This window comes from Protomyctophum bolini (assembly GCF_963924005.1).
Source record: "Protomyctophum bolini genome assembly, chromosome: 9".
Classification (NCBI taxonomy): domain Eukaryota; kingdom Metazoa; phylum Chordata; class Actinopteri; order Myctophiformes; family Myctophidae; genus Protomyctophum; species Protomyctophum bolini.
In genome coordinates this window covers 3,844,297-3,861,796 of record NC_137870.1, presented here as the reverse complement: position 1 = coordinate 3,861,796, position 17,500 = coordinate 3,844,297, and the positions used below count along the sequence as shown (strand labels likewise).

General features: G+C 44.5%; 1 protein-coding gene across 1 annotated transcript in view; it reads left to right on the top strand.

Moving 5' to 3' along the window:
- Positions 1–17,500, top strand: part of LOC308321267 (cell adhesion molecule DSCAML1-like) — a gene marked incomplete at its 3' end in the record, with an annotated part of 32,027 nt that overhangs the window by 4,365 nt on the left and 10,162 nt on the right. The window contains exon 2 of the mRNA XM_080772106.1: positions 13,694–14,017. Coding sequence (XP_080628232.1) covers positions 13,694–14,017 — 324 coding nt within the window. The remainder of the gene's footprint in view (positions 1–13,693; positions 14,018–17,500) is intronic.

Genomic DNA, 17,500 nt, shown 5'->3' with positions numbered 1-17,500 from the left:
TTAGTAACAGTGTTTGTTCAACTATTCAATTATTCTGTTTGTAGTAGAGCTGGGCATATACTTGATCTGTGCAGGGATCTGCTTTAATCAAGATTTAGAGCAGCTGTGTTGATGGAGAACAGGTGTGGATGTAGGCCTGTATAAATGAGCCAGGGGTCACAGTGACTTCATTCAGTGCTGAATTCAAGTGATTCTAAGTGGAAGGACAGCTCTGAGGTTATAGACAAGAAACAATTATTTTAACGTTTTTGTTTGAGTTTTCACACTTTGCAGATTTTTTTTTTAGTTTTAATAAATTCATCTTTTTGAAACGTATAAGATACTTTTTTTTTGGAGAAGCATGAGTTCAAGTCCGTTGCTCTCCCCAGGTTGGCAGAGGGTGTGTAGGGCCCAGGATCACATTAGATAATTGACACAGGGGTGAACATTGGGTTACAATGCACGCACGCACGCACGCACGCACGCACGCACAAACTCAAGAAATACTTATACCATTCAGAGAGTGAGTCACGTGCATGCGCACATATGCATGTGCACACATGCATGTGCACATATGCGTGCACACGTGCACATATGCGTGCACACGTGCACATGCATACATGCATGCCTATAGTGCACAAACACACGGCACACATTTTCTTTTCTGCTTACTATCAAACAATTTATGCTCCCGGCCGTCTGTCTGTGAGGGAGAGTCTGAAAATATATAAATAAACCACCACTACAAACCTGACACTCTTCAGCGCAAATCATCCTTTTGAAGTATAGGCCTATAGTTGGAGTGCATGTGAATGCTCAAATGGCTGCCTAAATATTCCACTGACACTGCATAAAATGGATATGGGGATATTGTTTACCCTCTTACTCTGTGTGTGTGTGTGTGTGTGTGTGCGTGTGTGTGCGTGTGCATGTTTTTGCGTGTGCTTTTTCAGCCCTTTTTCAGTGCCGCGCTATGAGCTTGTAGATCTGCTATTGTTCAATAGCTAATAGGGTTCCCGGCCCTGAACGTGTTAAAGTCTAACTCATGTTGCTATATATGACTATAGGTGATTTAATGGTGATGTAAAACAAACGGTGTCAAAACAAACATTACATTCTCTTTATTGTTAATGGGATTTAATCTTTGTGCTATAAGGGACAAAACAAACATTAGGTCCTCTTTGTTGTCAATGCTGTTTTTAAAACAAACATTGAACTAAAGACAAACATTAAACCATGTATATCAGAGGGTATAGTTGATCTACAAGCTTTACAACGACACATTATGAACTTCCACAACTATGATATGATATGATATAGTACTTTATTGTCAGTTCACACTGAAATTTGTCTTGCGACACAGCAGCCAAGTATGCAGAACATATACAAAACACAAAGAACAAGACAATTTAAATACATAAAGACATGAGCAATATCCACCGCTTAGATTATCCTGTGGCTACTACATCTCCTGATTAAGCCTCAAGGTCGACTGGTAGACAAAGGACCTCTTTAGTCTGACCTTATTGTATGCTGGTACACCATATCTCCTTCCTGAAGGTAGCAACCTATATTCTCCATACAACACATGCTTAGTATTAGAGGAGATATTCCTTGCTAACCTTAGGATGCTGTTATCATATGTGGATGTATAAAGTTTCTGAAGTTGTTGTCCAACAATCTTTGAACAAATGTTCAGTTGTTGCAGCAGTTGTGACTTTAGGGCTGCAGACAAACATCCATACCATACTATGTTTGGCAAAGGTTTCGTGTTAGATGGAAGACAAAGCAGTCCAGGTACAAAGGAATCCAGTTTAGTCTATAGAGAGTTTATGTGGTTAATGCATTTCCCTCTGAGTCAGAGGCAGCAAAATGAGTGACACCCAATCTTAACAACAAGCACATTTATTACATGTGTGTAGGTTTTCTTTATGGCGGCCATTTGTTGTATTCCTTGTAATATCGTGGCAGTAATTCTATTACGACTGACTGCAAATGGCCTGTTACTGTACTTGGACCTGAACGTGCTGCAGTGCAAAGTGTTCTATATCTACTGTATCATACCGTATATACTATAGTGATTGCTCTGTGGTTCTACACATTGAAAACACAACAGACACCTTACCTACCGATGGATGGGCTTTATTATATGTTATGTGCACTTTTGTTTGCCCCTGTGTGATGTGCATGTGCTTCAGAGAGAGAGAGAGAGAGATGGATTAATGGCCCTGTTCTCCCTGCATGTACGTGATGGTTTTGAATGAATGTAGATGACACAGGAAAAAAGGGCTGCATTATGCATGCAACGATTCACCATATAGGCAATATCCTCCTCCTCTCTCTCCTCCAAGCATATACATATTCATACTGCATTTTCATGCCCACTGCAAGAAAAAAAAAAAGGAAGAGAAAGTGCCAAATGTATTGGAGGCTATAGAGAAAAGAACGGCTGGAGCAGAAAAGAAGACTGTGGGAAGTGGAACGCATAAAGCCAGAGTGAAGTGAACAGTCGAGGCGACACAAACAGTTGCACTTGGCAGTTTATCCCAAACCACTTCTGACTTCTTCCGTTCTATAATTGCACCCAGTGTTGTTTTTGGCAGCAAATTTCATTTTTTCTTTTTAGTTTGAGTCACATTTTAGTCACCTGGAATGTTTTAGCGTCGTGGCTAAATATCATGAGATTTTAGTCGACTAAAACCTACAGTTGATTTAGTCGACCAAAATGTATCTTGATGCCGTGGTCGCAATGGCTGATTTTACACTTGCTGAAAATAGCCGATCTACAAGCTCACAACTGTATAGATCGGCTATTTTCAGCTTGCAAAGTGTAAAATGACTTACAGTATACTGGATCTCGTCCACTATAGTCCCTTCCTAACATTTTAGTTGATATAGTTTTTATTTGTTGACAAAATCGACAGTATATTTAGTCATAGTTTAATAGTCATCATGGCTTTAAGTTTCTATTTAGTTTTGATGTGGTTTTTGTCAGTGAAAAAAAGGTAGTCGACGAATATTCTTCGTCTTAGTTTTTTAGTCGACGACGACGAGACGAAATCGACACTGATTTGCATCCACGCTTGAAGAAGCTATATATAGGTGACTCAAAATGCAGTTCACGACCTATACAGAATATGGCTCATGCAGGGCTTCGGTTTTATGCGGTTTGTTGAACGCGCTTCGTTGGGTTCCAGGCGGAACGGTATAGCCCGAGGCTACACGCTGGGACCGTCTGAGGGCGGATGTCTGCCAAACAGAGACGAGGGAAAAACTGGGTTATCGTGTGCCGTGCTGCTGCCATGTGCTTCTGTGGTGTGGCGCGTGAACGTTCACAGCAACACGACAGTATATAGCTGAAGGCTTAAACCATTCAGGACGGGAACCCACTTTTGGTGTTGGCATCATGTTATGCTTTAGCTATTGAAAAATAGCAGATCTACAAGCTCATAGCGCGCCACCGAGTGGCGCGCTACGAGCTTGTAGGTCTGCTATTTTTGAAAAATCAAAGAACGACTGACATTTTTTAGAATCTGATCTCAGGTCAGAATGGGTTCATCAGACCAGTGTGTTGTCCAGTGGAAACCTCGTATGAATCTGATCTCAGGTCAGAATGGGTTAAACCATTCAGGACGTCAGGAACCCCCTTTTGTGTGTTTGATAAGCATTGTTATACTTTAGCTATTGAAAAATAGCAGATCTATACGAGCTTTGTAGATCTGCTATTTTTTTCTAAAATAGCAGACCTACAAGTTCATAGCGGGGCACTCGGTGCCACGCTATGAGCTTGTAGATCTGCTATTTTTCAATAGCTAAAGTATAATATAATGCTTTAAAAAAACACCAAAAGGGGTTCCCGCCAAGAATGGGTTAAAAATGATATTTCACCTTAAAAAACAAAAGAACGTTGCTAATTTCATCGTCTACTCAGTCTCACGTGAACACCCCCCACACCGTTTTGATGTTGCTCCATTCAGTATTTAGATATTTGATATTCCTTCTTAAGACAAAACTCTGCATATACATTGCATTACAGTATAGACGATGAAATTACCAAAAGTTTTTTTTTTTTTTTAAGTGAAATCTCCCTTCAAGTGGTTATACAGACGTGGATGTAGTCGCTTTACTGCTCATTACTGTGTTGTGTGTGTGTGTGTGTGTGTGTGTGTGTGTGTGTGTGTGTGTGTGGTGTGTGTGTGTGTGTGGATCACACACGACTCAACACATGGCGGCCACAGCGTCCTTACGGTGGCTCCTTTCCGCTGGAGGCCCTGATCTGATCTGTGCTGCATGGAGGAGCCCTGTCTCCTCCACCGCTGTATCGGTGTGTGTGTGGGTGCGTGCACGCATGTGCGAGTGCATCTGTGCGTGCTCGTGCGTGTGTGTGTGTGTGTGTGTGCGCGTGTGTGTGTGTGTGTGTGAACTCAGTGACCCGAATACATAACAGAGGACAAAGCAATTAGCCGTCACATCATAAGCCATTGCCTTTTGAAATCTGTTGCCACTCAGTTGGAGCTGCTGTCACTGTCATTCAGGCTGTTTGGGTCGGCGTTTGAGGATGTCATTTAGGTCATTTCAAGGTTTGAACAGGCTATATATATATATATATATATATATATATATATATATATAACTGAGAGTCTTTTCTTTCTTCAGAATGAGTTAATAGCACAGGCAGACTCGATCTTCACATGTCTGAAATAAGTAAATAACAGGTGTAATGTTAGAGTCCACATCATAGAAGTGAACCTTTCAAGCCTTGTTTTCCCAACTCGCTAGTGTTTCTCTGCAAGACATTTACTCCATAAGCCATATCTCCAAAACTGGTGGGTCAAACTGAACAACCAATATCTCAATTTGAAGCTATGGTTCCCTGCTTTCATATTGTATATAACTGTCATGAGCTATAGCGGTCTTTTCACCCCTAAGGTTGATCTATACTTCGTAGTGTGTGACGGTGCACCAGAAATAGCAGGGAAATAAACGTTGGTGGTGCTACAGTGTGTGGCAGCCAATGAGAGTGACTGACATGAACCTGAGTGACAGGATGGGTTCAAATTGACCTGAATTCATCGTTTTGAACACAGAGGAACTGCTCCAGTTTAGTGGGTAGGTAGGAGGGGCAACCTCTCTCTTGCTCTCTCTCTCTCTCTCTTGCTCTCTCTCTCATTCTCTCTCCCTCTCTCTCTCTCTGAACACACCTTTATTTTGCATTACTCAAGATTCAAGATTCAAGATTCAATAATTTATTTGCCATGTCAACAAGTTGATAGGAATTTGTCTTGGTTCATACTCAACATATACAACCATAGATACACAAACAAGAAGGACAGTACAATACAAAAACAAAAACCAGCAGCATAGGAAATTACATTCAGTTTTTTTAAAGTGCAATATGCATATATCTATGAGTTCAGATGTCTAATGGCTACGGGGTAAGTGCTATCCCTGAAGCGACATGTTGAGCTCTGGATACTTCTATATCTCCTGCCTGATGGGAGGAGATTGAAGAGGTGATGTGCAGGATGGGAGTTTTCTGCAATGATTTTATTTGCCTTCCTAATTATTCTGGTGGAATAGAGTGAGGAAAGTGTAGGGAGGCTATACATCCTATGTTTTTTGATGCGCGACGTACTACTCTTTCCAGCTTTGATTTGTCTTGAGAGGTTGTGTGACCAAACCAGACAAGCTCAAAACAGTGGTCCAGGGACCACCAGTGGTCCTTGAGGGGGTTCCAGGTGGTCCCCAGTTACAGTAAACTTAAATGATGGAAGAGTTGGTATAACCAAATGGACCCGTAATAGATCTTTAACTCTTTGAGAGCCTAACATGAATTAATTGGTTTCATTTTTAACACTCTCAAAATCAGTTAAACTATTGTCAAACATCTGCATTACAAGATGTCTATACACAAGTAGATTCCTGCTATGTATGGTAGCTGGTGGGATAAAATAGACCTTTTAAGTACCATTACTTCTAATAGTGTACTGCAGCCTGGCTGGGCAGCGACTTGTAACCCAAGGTCATTACATAGGCCAACGCTGCTTTGATATAGCAGTGGTGAGATATAAGTGATGAGAGATATAAGAACTTCAGAATTCTCCAGGACAGACTCTGTCCTGCTTCGAGGCGCGCCCTGACCGACGAACTGATATGATCACATTTGATTTGTGATGTAAACGGGTCGTATTTGCTTTTACTCATATCCGTATGCTGTTCTTATTCATTTCAGGGGAATACCCTGTGTATATTATATAGTCAATAAATATATGCCAGTTCTGCCTTTCATTGTATACAGTAGAATGATTTAATAGATGCAAGCTTTGGCGTAGTGGGTATAATCTCTGTGTATGTATTTGCCACCGGACCTTAGCATAACCAGGACACACACACACACACACACACACACACACACACACACACACACACACACACACACAGTACGGCCACATCAGATGTAGCCTGCACGTCAATACCGCATTGGAATTGTGGACATCTTATCCAACGACAAGTTGTGGGTCTGAGAGGCTAAATGTCCCACACATGTCCCACACATAAGCCCTCCCTGGGTTTCTTTTCTCACCTGCACACACTTCTTTTATTGATGTTACCTTTTTGTACTGTTTTTATTGTGCGAAATAAACTAAACTAAACTTAATGTCATCAAACGATGGTCCATATGGTGCATGAGGCTTAAATGAATAGAATAAATAATGGACCTTGACATGAAAAGGGTTTAAATCCACCGCCGTACACACTACTACAGTCAAGCCATTTTATTTATCTGACCCTCATAAACGTTACTTGTTATAACTATCGCTCTGGGACCCACAACATTTCACTGCATGGGTGTAAAACAATACAAATAAAGATTCACTCTATATGCACGTCCACAACAGAGCACCTTTACCCCAGGCAGTCACCCTGCACCCATAACCCTGCTGAGGACCTCCCTCTGCCTGCCGTCTGGTCAAAAGACCCAAGCCCACACACACGCACACGCACACACGCACACACGCACACGCACACGCACACACTCTTTGTCGGTGGTGGATTACAGACTGAGTGGATATAGAGCATGTGTGTGTGTTAAATGTGGAAGGAGATTAAGTGGAATTAACTCTCTGTGTCTGGCATACAAATTCCAATCACACATAACATAATATAGCATGTATGTATGCCTCTTCTGCCGCAGTATAAGAGAGAGAACGCTGAATATATTATATATATACGTCACCATCTGGTGGCGCAAAACCTTATCAACATGTATCGATATCCCTCGTTTCAATGGATATCCCATGAATAGTTATTATTCTGTTGATTATACTTTGCATTGCTTAATGTTTATTTAAAAGAAAGAAAAAAGAACACAGAGAAAGACTTTTAAACCTGCTTCCGACCTGGTGTGTGTGTGTCCGAATTTTGGGCATGTCTTCTTCAGCACACGCCTGGGCATATTATCACGTGGCTGGCGTGACGCCCAGGCGTGTCCCAGGCATGTCGTCGCGACGGAACGCCCAGGCATGTCCAGGCAAGTCGTCGCGACAGAACAACCAGGCATGTCAACACAGTAGGTCGCCCAGGCATGCCCGGGCATGTGATCACAACCACTTGTAGAGCGCCTATATCATTAGGCTGATCTCCTGTGGGGGTCAAGCTCCTAATCCTGGAGTGACGGACCCCCCCACCCCACCCCTGGAATGCTCTTCCCAGTCATATCAAAGACTACCCCCCCCTCCCTCCCTCCCTCCCTCCCTCCCTTCCTTCAAAGCTGCCCTATGAAAGCACATCTGTTTACAATTGCTTTTTTCCGAGTTGGGAATGATCTCAACTCGTTAGTTGTTTTATTGTTTTCTTTCTTTTTGAGTGTTGTAACCACTCCTATAGACAGCTATGTGTGTGTGTGTGTGTGTGTGTGTGTGTCCATGCCTGGGTCCCTGGCTGGGGTCTGTCTGTCTGTCTGTCTGTCTGAGCACGGAATAGCGCTTGGTTGGTTTTCACAAGCAAGTGTCACTATTGCGCAGCCTAGAACACACATATTAACATGTATATGTGATGACTTGGGGTGTTACAGTACAGTACAGTACAGTACAGTAGAGGGACCCCCTGGGGACCCCCACACGGTAACTCTGTCATTTCTCGACCGTTTCGGACACGGGGCGGCTCGCCGGAAACGGTCATTTTGGCTTAGTCGACTAAAATCTTATGACGTTTAGTCGACTACAAGTAGACTATATAACTCCAAGACATTCCAGGTGACTGAAATGTGACTAAAACTAAATAAAAGCTATTCAAGAGACTGTGACTAAAACCAAAATCAAAATGAGCCGCCAAAAACAAACACGGATATATATATAGCCTTTGTTTTGTGTTAATTGTTTCATGCCAGCCCTCTCACGTTATCACGTTATCACGTTATCGATCCACGACCACTCCATTTACACCAGAGATAGGACAGGGACAGAAGTGACCTCTCTTAACACGTTCTTATCTGCAAATAAAAGATGGCTGACCCCCCCCCCCCCCCGCCACCCCCACCCCTCCCCCCCACTCCATCCGATAGCCAATCTGTTAATGTGTCCCCATTGTGGATATCTATTGATCTACAACACGAGATCTATAGAAATTAGTGTCTATATATAAATGGCATCTGATAATGTCTTCATTCATTTCTCAATTGATATATATATATATATATATGCTCGAGCCCGGTATATACATGCCCCCCGCCCCTCCCCTCCCCTCCCCTCCCCTCCCCAGTACATTGAGAATTAAGGAGATATGGCTAATCCGGGTATTGTTGACACGATCCTAGTGAAAAAAAAGGGATTAATTAAGTGTCATTGTCTGAGAAGAATAAAATGTTCAGGCTCGGGGGGGGGGGGGGGGGGGGGCTACAGCGGCTTTGTCTGGCCCCCAGCCAAGCTGAGCTCAGCACTTCTTTGCACTCCTCCTAGCCATACACACACCCATGCACGCACGCGCATCCACGCACGCACATGCACGCGCACAAAGGCACCTCACTACCCCACTAGAGACTATGGGGGGGGGGGGGGGGAATATATGGTCTATCTCCCCTAAGACAACTTATCAGGCAACAGCTCTTCATTTGTGCAGCAGCAGCAGCATTGTGTGTGAATATAGCGAGTATTATAGTCTGTCTGTATGGTAGTGGGCCAACTCCAGCCCCGCAGCGCTGTGTGTGTGTGTGACTGTGTGTGTGTGTGTGTGTGTGTGTGTGTGTGTGTGTGTGTGCAGTGTGTGTGTGTGTGTGTGTGTGTGTGTGTGTGTGTGTGTGTGTGTGTGCACGCCAGCGCAGGGCCACTCATGGGTCTTCTCAAGCGATGATGGACTTGAGCAGGAGCTGAACTATGTTACAGTGTATTGTTCTAACAACCTCCTAAATTGTTTGTTTCCTTAAGCTGAGGATGTGGACAGACAGGAATTGAAGGGGAGTTATATACTGTATATACTGTATATATGCGACCCATTTTCCCCTCCGTCTGTCTATTCTCCCAGACTGTATACTGTAATGTAATCCTATTAGATCACTGGATCTCAACTGTATAGTAATTCCAAGGACCCCCAGTAGTTTGATATGCATTAGATTAGCCCATTTCATATACGTTTTTTTTGACGGGGGCAGTATAAGCCCCGCCTATACTCAGCTGTAGATTTCCATCCTATACACAAACATTAAACTCCCATTGACACTGAATGGAGAACGTTATAACGTCATTAGAGCGGTGCCCGTTGGGAACTGGCCTACTTGGAACGATGCAAGTTGGAAATGCAAGCCCCGTCCGTGTCCCTTTATTCTTATATTATGGAGTTCTGTGTGTCAGGCATGCCCAAATATGGAGTGTTGTTGTGATGTCAGAACAGGCCAGCTCCATATGTGGACCCTGGGCAGGGGCCCATGTCCAGACAGAGCCCGGGCAGAGGGCTCTGGATGGACAGGGGCCCGACTCGACACCGGGCACTGCACTCCCTGCGGGGGTGTGGAACACGTGTGTCGAATATGACGTATTGCAGACAGACAGACAGACAGACAGACAGACAGACAGACAGACAGTTCATGCTAATTTAACTCACATAGTGAGAGAAATGGAACCACCTGGACCTGTAAGGGTCTTGACTATACAATTTGCAATTTAGGCATTTAGCAGACGCTCTTAATCCAGAGCGATTTACAGTAAGCAAGAACAAAATGACTGCAGGTTATAGTGTCCAGTTTTTGGGGGCTGGCTATACACTCCAGTGTTCATTTAAATAGGGGTCCATTTAGTTTCCATTTCCGTTCTTCGAGTTAAATTAAGACACACACACACACACACACACACACACACACACACACACACACACATTGGCGGCCTTATATACATATATATTGAAACATTATGTTTCAATCGTTTCAATTGAAACGGGCCTCGAGCCTCCAGCGGCCTCCCCGTTTTGTTGGCAAGATTTAAAAATAATAAAGCCCCGACATGTCTGCGGAGTTTATTTCTCCTGCCTTCTGTGTGATTTATTTATCCTTCCAAGCCCACTATCCCGCGTCTACTACATCCTGTAGTTCACTTAAGAAATAAAAGTATTGTTATAAGCAGATTTTATTTTGAAGAGAAAGAGGAAGTTGTTTCGGTTGTCGCCAACTGCCATGACAGTCATAGAGTTGTATATATACTCTAAGATGACAGTCTACTCGACTAGAAGTTCCGGGTGTTAGTGGAATAATAACAACAACATGCTTTTAGCCAAAGTTGATAAACACCGCATGCGTCTATGAATTAAACAATGTAGGCTAAACACTTTGGAATTAAACATGGTATATCCTCCGTGGCGGCGTCATTAGGTGAGTACTAGTAAATGAATTGTTAAGTTTCATAGTATCATTCATCATCATCAGGCTGTTGTTGATGCCCCCCAAAATGAACAGGTTACACAGCCTACTAGGATTCTCATTATGTTACTGTCACTGCCTGCAAGGATGGCCGCCGTGCCATTTCTTATAAACTATCTAATTCATACGTGGGTCGTCGTGGGTCCACGTGGAGTTGTTGTTGTTGTTGTTCATGCGCCACGGTGCGCGGCGTGGAGAGGGCATCAGAGCGCAGAGCAACAGCCTAGTAATAGTATGGCATATTGTCTTTAGCCTACTCTCTGCACTCTCTTTCTGTCCAGCCTAGGCTGGCGATTGTGACGAATTATATTCGTTAATAAAGAGAGAGTTGTAAAGGGGATATTGTCTACTATGGTCAGTTCATAGTGTGTATCATTGTCGTTTTTAACCGGGCCATGATAATGCGGTACAATTAATGTGCACAGGGGATTTTGGAGAGGGACAGCAGAAAAAGGAGATAGACATAATAACTTCTGACAGGAATGCACTAGGAACTTACTTTTTTTGACATGCTCATATCACATTATCGCAGAGATATATTTTCGAGTTAATAAAAAAGGAAAAAAAATATCTATTTTTACAAAAAAATTAAGAAAACGAATGGTTCAAACCCATTCATTAAGATTCGAGTGCCAACCCTAACGAGCGAACATTCGAACCTTGAATGTTTGGGGACAGCCTTAACACACACACACACACACACACACACACACACACACACACACACACACAGACTGGAAGTGTCGAGACTGGGAGGTCGGGGGTTCCATCCCCGGCCGCAGGTCATACCAAATAAAAATGGGACCCAGTGCCTCCCTGCTTGGCACTCAGCATCGAGGGTTGTATTGGGAGGTTAAGTCCCAGCGACATAGCGTCATGTGATGTCGAGCTGCCTCACGCTACAGAAACAGGAGATGGGCTCCTGCCCCTATGTGGCAGTGTTGTTTTTGGCAGCAAATTTCTATTTTAGTTTTAGTCGTTGTCTCTTGAATAGTTTTCACTTAGTTTTAGTCACATTTTAGTCACCTGGAATGTTCTAGTGTTTAGTCTAGTTTTAGTCGACTAAATGTCATACGATTTTAGTCGACTAAATCTACAGTTGATTTAGTCGACTAAAATGTGTTTTGATGTTGTTGTAATGACATATTTTACACTTTGGTTGCATGCTGAAAATAGCAGATCTACATTATCACAACGCGCTGCGACGCGGTGTGATAATGTAGATCTGCTATTTTCAGCATGCAACCCAGCATAAAACTGGATCTCTTGTCCACTAGTCCCTTCCTAACATTTTAGTCTAGTTTTTATTTGTTGACGAAATTGTCAGTATATTTAGTCTTAGTCTTAGTCATCATAGATTCGTTTTTATTTAGTTTTATTTAGTTTTAGTCAGTGGAAAATGGTAGTCGACGAACATTTTTCGTCTTAGTTTTAGTCGACGAAAACAACACTACTATGTGGGCCTCACGGCTCGGCAAGGCTTATACTTACCTACTGCGTCACTGACTGTACGTATGTAAACGTATACGTACGGTAACTCCAAAATGTTAAATTATCAGGAAATGAAAAATATACATTTTTAAGGAAATGAATAAGGGAATGAATAAACGATGCAATACTGCCTCATCAAAGTTGGTGCTGTGACTTTAGATATTGTCAATTTCTTGCAGGAGAAGTGAGCGAGGTGGTGGAGTTAGATGTTTTAGCAGACAGTTTGAGGGTCCAATGGAGTTAAGAGGTTTTGTCCAATGCATTTTTTCATTACTACTTTCCATTGGTTCAATATTTTCGAGATTATACAATACATTGTTGTCATCGATGAATACCAGAGCCATCTAATAGAAGGGTTACGACATAGAGGGGGCAGAAACCGAGGGCTCGAGCTCTGTTCATGCAGCCTGAACTGAGACAAGCTGGAGTTGGAAATACATTGTTTTCAACGAGGGCGGCGCAAATAAGAGCTATTTTAAGCATGTGTGCAACATGACAACTGTGAAGTATTGTACAGTAACAACTAAAGTATTTTTTTATGTTTATATTGTAAACTACTACAAGACATCTAAAATAAAGGGATTTAATGATATGATATGATATAGTACTTTATTGTCAGTTCACACTGAAATTTGTCCTGCGACACAGCAGCCAAGTATGCAGAACATATACAAAACACAAAGAACAAGACAATTTACATACATAAAGACATGAGCAATATCCACCGCTTAGATTATCCTGTGGCTACTACATCTCCTGATTAAGCCTCAAGGTCGACTGGTGGACAAAGGACCTCTTTAGTCTGACCTTATTGTATGCTGGTATACACCATATCTCCTTCCTGAAGGTAGCAACCTATATTCTCCATACAACACATGCTTAGTATTAGAGGTGATATTCCTTGCTAACCTTAGGATGCTGTTATCATATGTGGATGTATAAAGTTTCTGAAGTTGTTGTCCAACAATTTAAGAGCATTAAAGCTGGGCTTTTTCCGCCTGAGTCCAATGCATTTCTTCCTACTTCCGGTCCAGGACTTGTCCCAGTTGGTTGTCCCCATTCTCAATAGAAGTCTACGTAGGAGAGGACTTGTCCCAGTTGGTTGTCCCCATTCTCAATAGAAGTCTATGTAGGAGAGACGCCATTGGACTGAAGCCCCATGAAGTGAACGCAGTGTTGCGTAACTCTGTCTATATCTAAGGCTCTGGTGAATACAGTTTTAACCCATTCTGGGCGGGAACCCCTATTGGTGTTTTAAGCATTACGTTCGGGTCTCTAGTATTAACAGCTCCTCCTCTTGTCTCCTCTCTCTCCGTCCAGTCAACAGTGAGGATGTGGTCTCCACGCGGCTGTACTTTGTGAACGCCTCCCCGCAGCGGGTGACCTTCTCCAGCTCCGTGGGGGTGTCCCTGCCCTGCCCCGCGGGCGGCGCCCCCCACGCGCCCGCCCTGCGCTGGTACCTGGCGGCGGGCGACGACGTGTACGACGTGCCGCACATCCGCCACGTGCACGCCAACGGCACGCTGCAGCTCTACCCCTTCCCGCCGTCCGCCTACAACAGCATCATCCACGACAACGAGTACTTCTGCACGGCCGAGAACCAGGCGGGCAAGATCCGCAGCCCCGGCATCCACGTCAAAGCAGGTATGAGACGTTGTTGTTGTTGTTGTTGTGTTGTTGTTGTGCTGTTGTTGTGTTTGTTGTTGTTGTGTTGTGGTTGACGGAGACCGTTTCGCCACCGTTAACCCATTCTGACCTGAGATCAGATTCTAAAAATGTCTTCTATACATCCTGACAGTTTTCTGAAAAAGCTATGTTTCTGTGTCAGTTGTTCTTCGATTTTTCAAAAATAGCAGACCTACAAGCTCGTAGCGCGCCACTCGGTAGCGCGCTACGAGCTTGTAGATCTGCTATTTTTCAATAGGTGTCCAAAAGGTGTTCCCACCCAAAATGGGTTAACCCATTGGTTCCCAAAGTGGGGGGACCACCGCTCCGGTGGTGAGCTGACCACCGCTCCGGTGGTGAGGTGACCACCGCTCCGGTGGTGAGCTGACCACCGCTCCGGTGGTGAGCTGACCACCGCTCCGGTGGTGAGGTGACCACCGCTCCGGTGGTGAGGTGACCACCGCTCCGGTGGTGAGGTGACCACCGCTCCGGTGGTGAGGTGACCACCGCTCCGGTGGTGAAATAACGTTGAGCGGTGGTGGTGAGTAAAAACAGAGAGAAGGGGCTGGAGCGGTGGCGGTGGTTTGCTCTTCACCGCGCCTCGTGACGTCATGTTGTAGTTCGGTGGTCACCTAACCACCGTGAATCCAGACTATGTATGAACACTCTCCCTGACTAAGACCACCTCTCTGTTAGGGGGGGGGGGGGGGGTCTGCGGGGAGGGGGGGGGGGGGGGGGGGGTCATGCCAAAAGTGCTGCGTCTTCACCCTGCCTGTGGCTCCTGTGTAAAGCTCTAGCTACAGCAGACAGACAGACAGTTGGTGCAGTGACCCCTACAGCCCCGTTGCCAAGGTCACTGCTGGAGCGTGGCACCCGACAACGCTCCGCGCCGACGTATGGGGAACATGCATGGAGAGTGCACGTGACGTGACCTCAATATACATACGCACGCACACACGCACACACGGTCGCACGGTCGCACATGCATAAACGCACGCACAAACGCACGCAGGCACACACACACACACACGCGCATGCACGCACCAGCCTGTGCCTAAACTCATGCCAACAGGCCTCCTGTCTCCCTGTCTCTCCATCTGTCCATAGACTGGAAAGTCCCCTAACCACACACACACACACACACACACACACACACACACACACACACACACACACACACACACAGAGAGAGAGAGAACCATTTTTGTCAAGCTGGTTCTGGGTGACTCATGGCCAGCTCTTTGTCAGAGCATTGGGCCAGGTGGGGGGAGTGTGGACAGACAGGCAGACAGACAGACAGACAGACAGACAGGCAGGCAGGCAGGCAGGCAGACAGACAGACAGACAGACAGACAGACAGACAGACAGACAGACAGACAGACAATATACCGTTGCGTTATCGTGTCGATCGCAGACGACGCAGGGAAGATTTCTTTTGTTTTTCACGTTGGACTTTATGAATGTGCTGAAGACGGTCAGCGCTTTGCTACTACATCCCACACACACACACACACTTAAAGGACCCTCCCTCCCCCCACATACGCACACACACACACACACACACGTGGACACACACCCATATGGCCGGCATGGTCCCCAGAGGGCCCGGCGGCCCCTCCAGCGTGACAGTGACCTTCCAGCCACAGCCTGGGCGTCGGGGATGACCTTCCCTCCCAAATAATTACAACAATTAATCAATTAACCCATTCTGAACGGGAACCCTTTTTGGTTTTAGCATCATGTTATGCTTTAGCTATTGAAAAATAGCAGACCTACGAGCTTGTAGGTCTGCTATTTTTTGAAAAATCGAAGAACGACTGTGACATTTTTAGAATCTGATCTCAGGTCAGAATGGGTCAATCAGACCAGTGTGTGTCCAGTGGAAACCTCGTATGAATCTGATCTCAGGTCAGAATGGGTTAAATGCTGAGGAGGCAACCACAACGCCACAGCCTCCTCCACGCCCACCACCACCAACCACCGTGCGGCGCGCCCGCGCGCGTGTGTGTGTGTGTGTGTGTGTGTGTGCACTTCATTACCCGCAGCGTTCCGCATGTATAGCGCCGACATCGCACGCATGCACGCACACTGCACATGCGCGCGCATGCATGCACACGTGCGCGCGCCCGGTTGCCACGGGCGACGGAGGCATGTGCGGTTGGGTGTGGCACACACACACACATCCTGTCTCAGGTGGTGCAGGAGAGTGATGGCAGCTGACAGTATGACAACCCCCCCCCACACACACACACACACACACACACACCCTGCCCCCCCCCTCATCTCTCTCCCTTCATATGCACACCTCTCTCTCTCTGTCTGTCTGTCTCTGTCTGTCTGTCTGTGGGGGGATTAGCATGGACGAAAATAGAGCCCACTGTCTTTTTGTGTCTTTTACTTATAGGCTACTCTCGTCCACTAGTCCTTTGCAAACGTATGTGATTCGTTCGTTCGTTCGTCCTTGACATTAAATAGTTTGAGAACCACTGACATAGAAACATAGGTTTTTCAGAAAACTGTCAGGATTTAGAAGAAATTTGTAGAATCGTTCCCAGGTCAAAATGGGTTAAGTAGGCCTATACAGAATTCTACAACTGTATTTTCTGTAGGTGGGAGAAAGGTATATGATCTGAAATCTGAATGAGTCCTTATACAGTACATTCTCTCATTGGATTACCTTCTATAGCTCAGGCGTTCTCAACGTTTTTGGCCGGCGATCCCGGAAATGCTTTGGCCATGTCTCCTGATCCTCAACCCCACCCCCAATACAAACTGACTGCAAAAATAACCTCAATATTAGAGAAAATATATCATAAATGAATACTGAAACCATGAGATATAATCATTAAGGAAAGTGCATGCATGTATGTGTACTATATGTAAACTCTTCATTTCCATTTTCCAGTTGAAATTGTTTTTTTTATATAATTTGGGGACTTCCCAAAATCATTTGGCGACCCCCATAAGGGGTCCACGGGTTGAGAACGCCTGCAATCTAGCTGGTGACATTATAATGAAATTAATCCCTTTCATACGCCTCCCTGTACGTTGAATGCATATCACAGGCAAAAAATTACTTTTTTTAAAGCTGTTCCTAATTTTTTACTGTATGAAACTCCCTCAACCCTAACCCTATACCCTAACCCTAACCCACATTTGAGAACCATATATTGCTGTATGTTGTTGTGTCAGAACAAACAAAAAACAAACAAGCTTTTAGTATGAATTGGACCTCAGCCTCCGGAGCTTATACTGTTTTTTTAATTAATTCTTTAATGTTTTGTAACAATCTACTATACTGTAGTTCCCTGTAATGACCCCTCTCCTCTCCTCTCCTCTCCTCTTTGACATGAAGTTCCAATTCGCCGTGATGACCAATTCCAAGTATACGTCCGCAAGAAAATAATAATAATAATAATAAACTTTATTTGTATAGCACCTTTCATACATAAATGTAGCTCA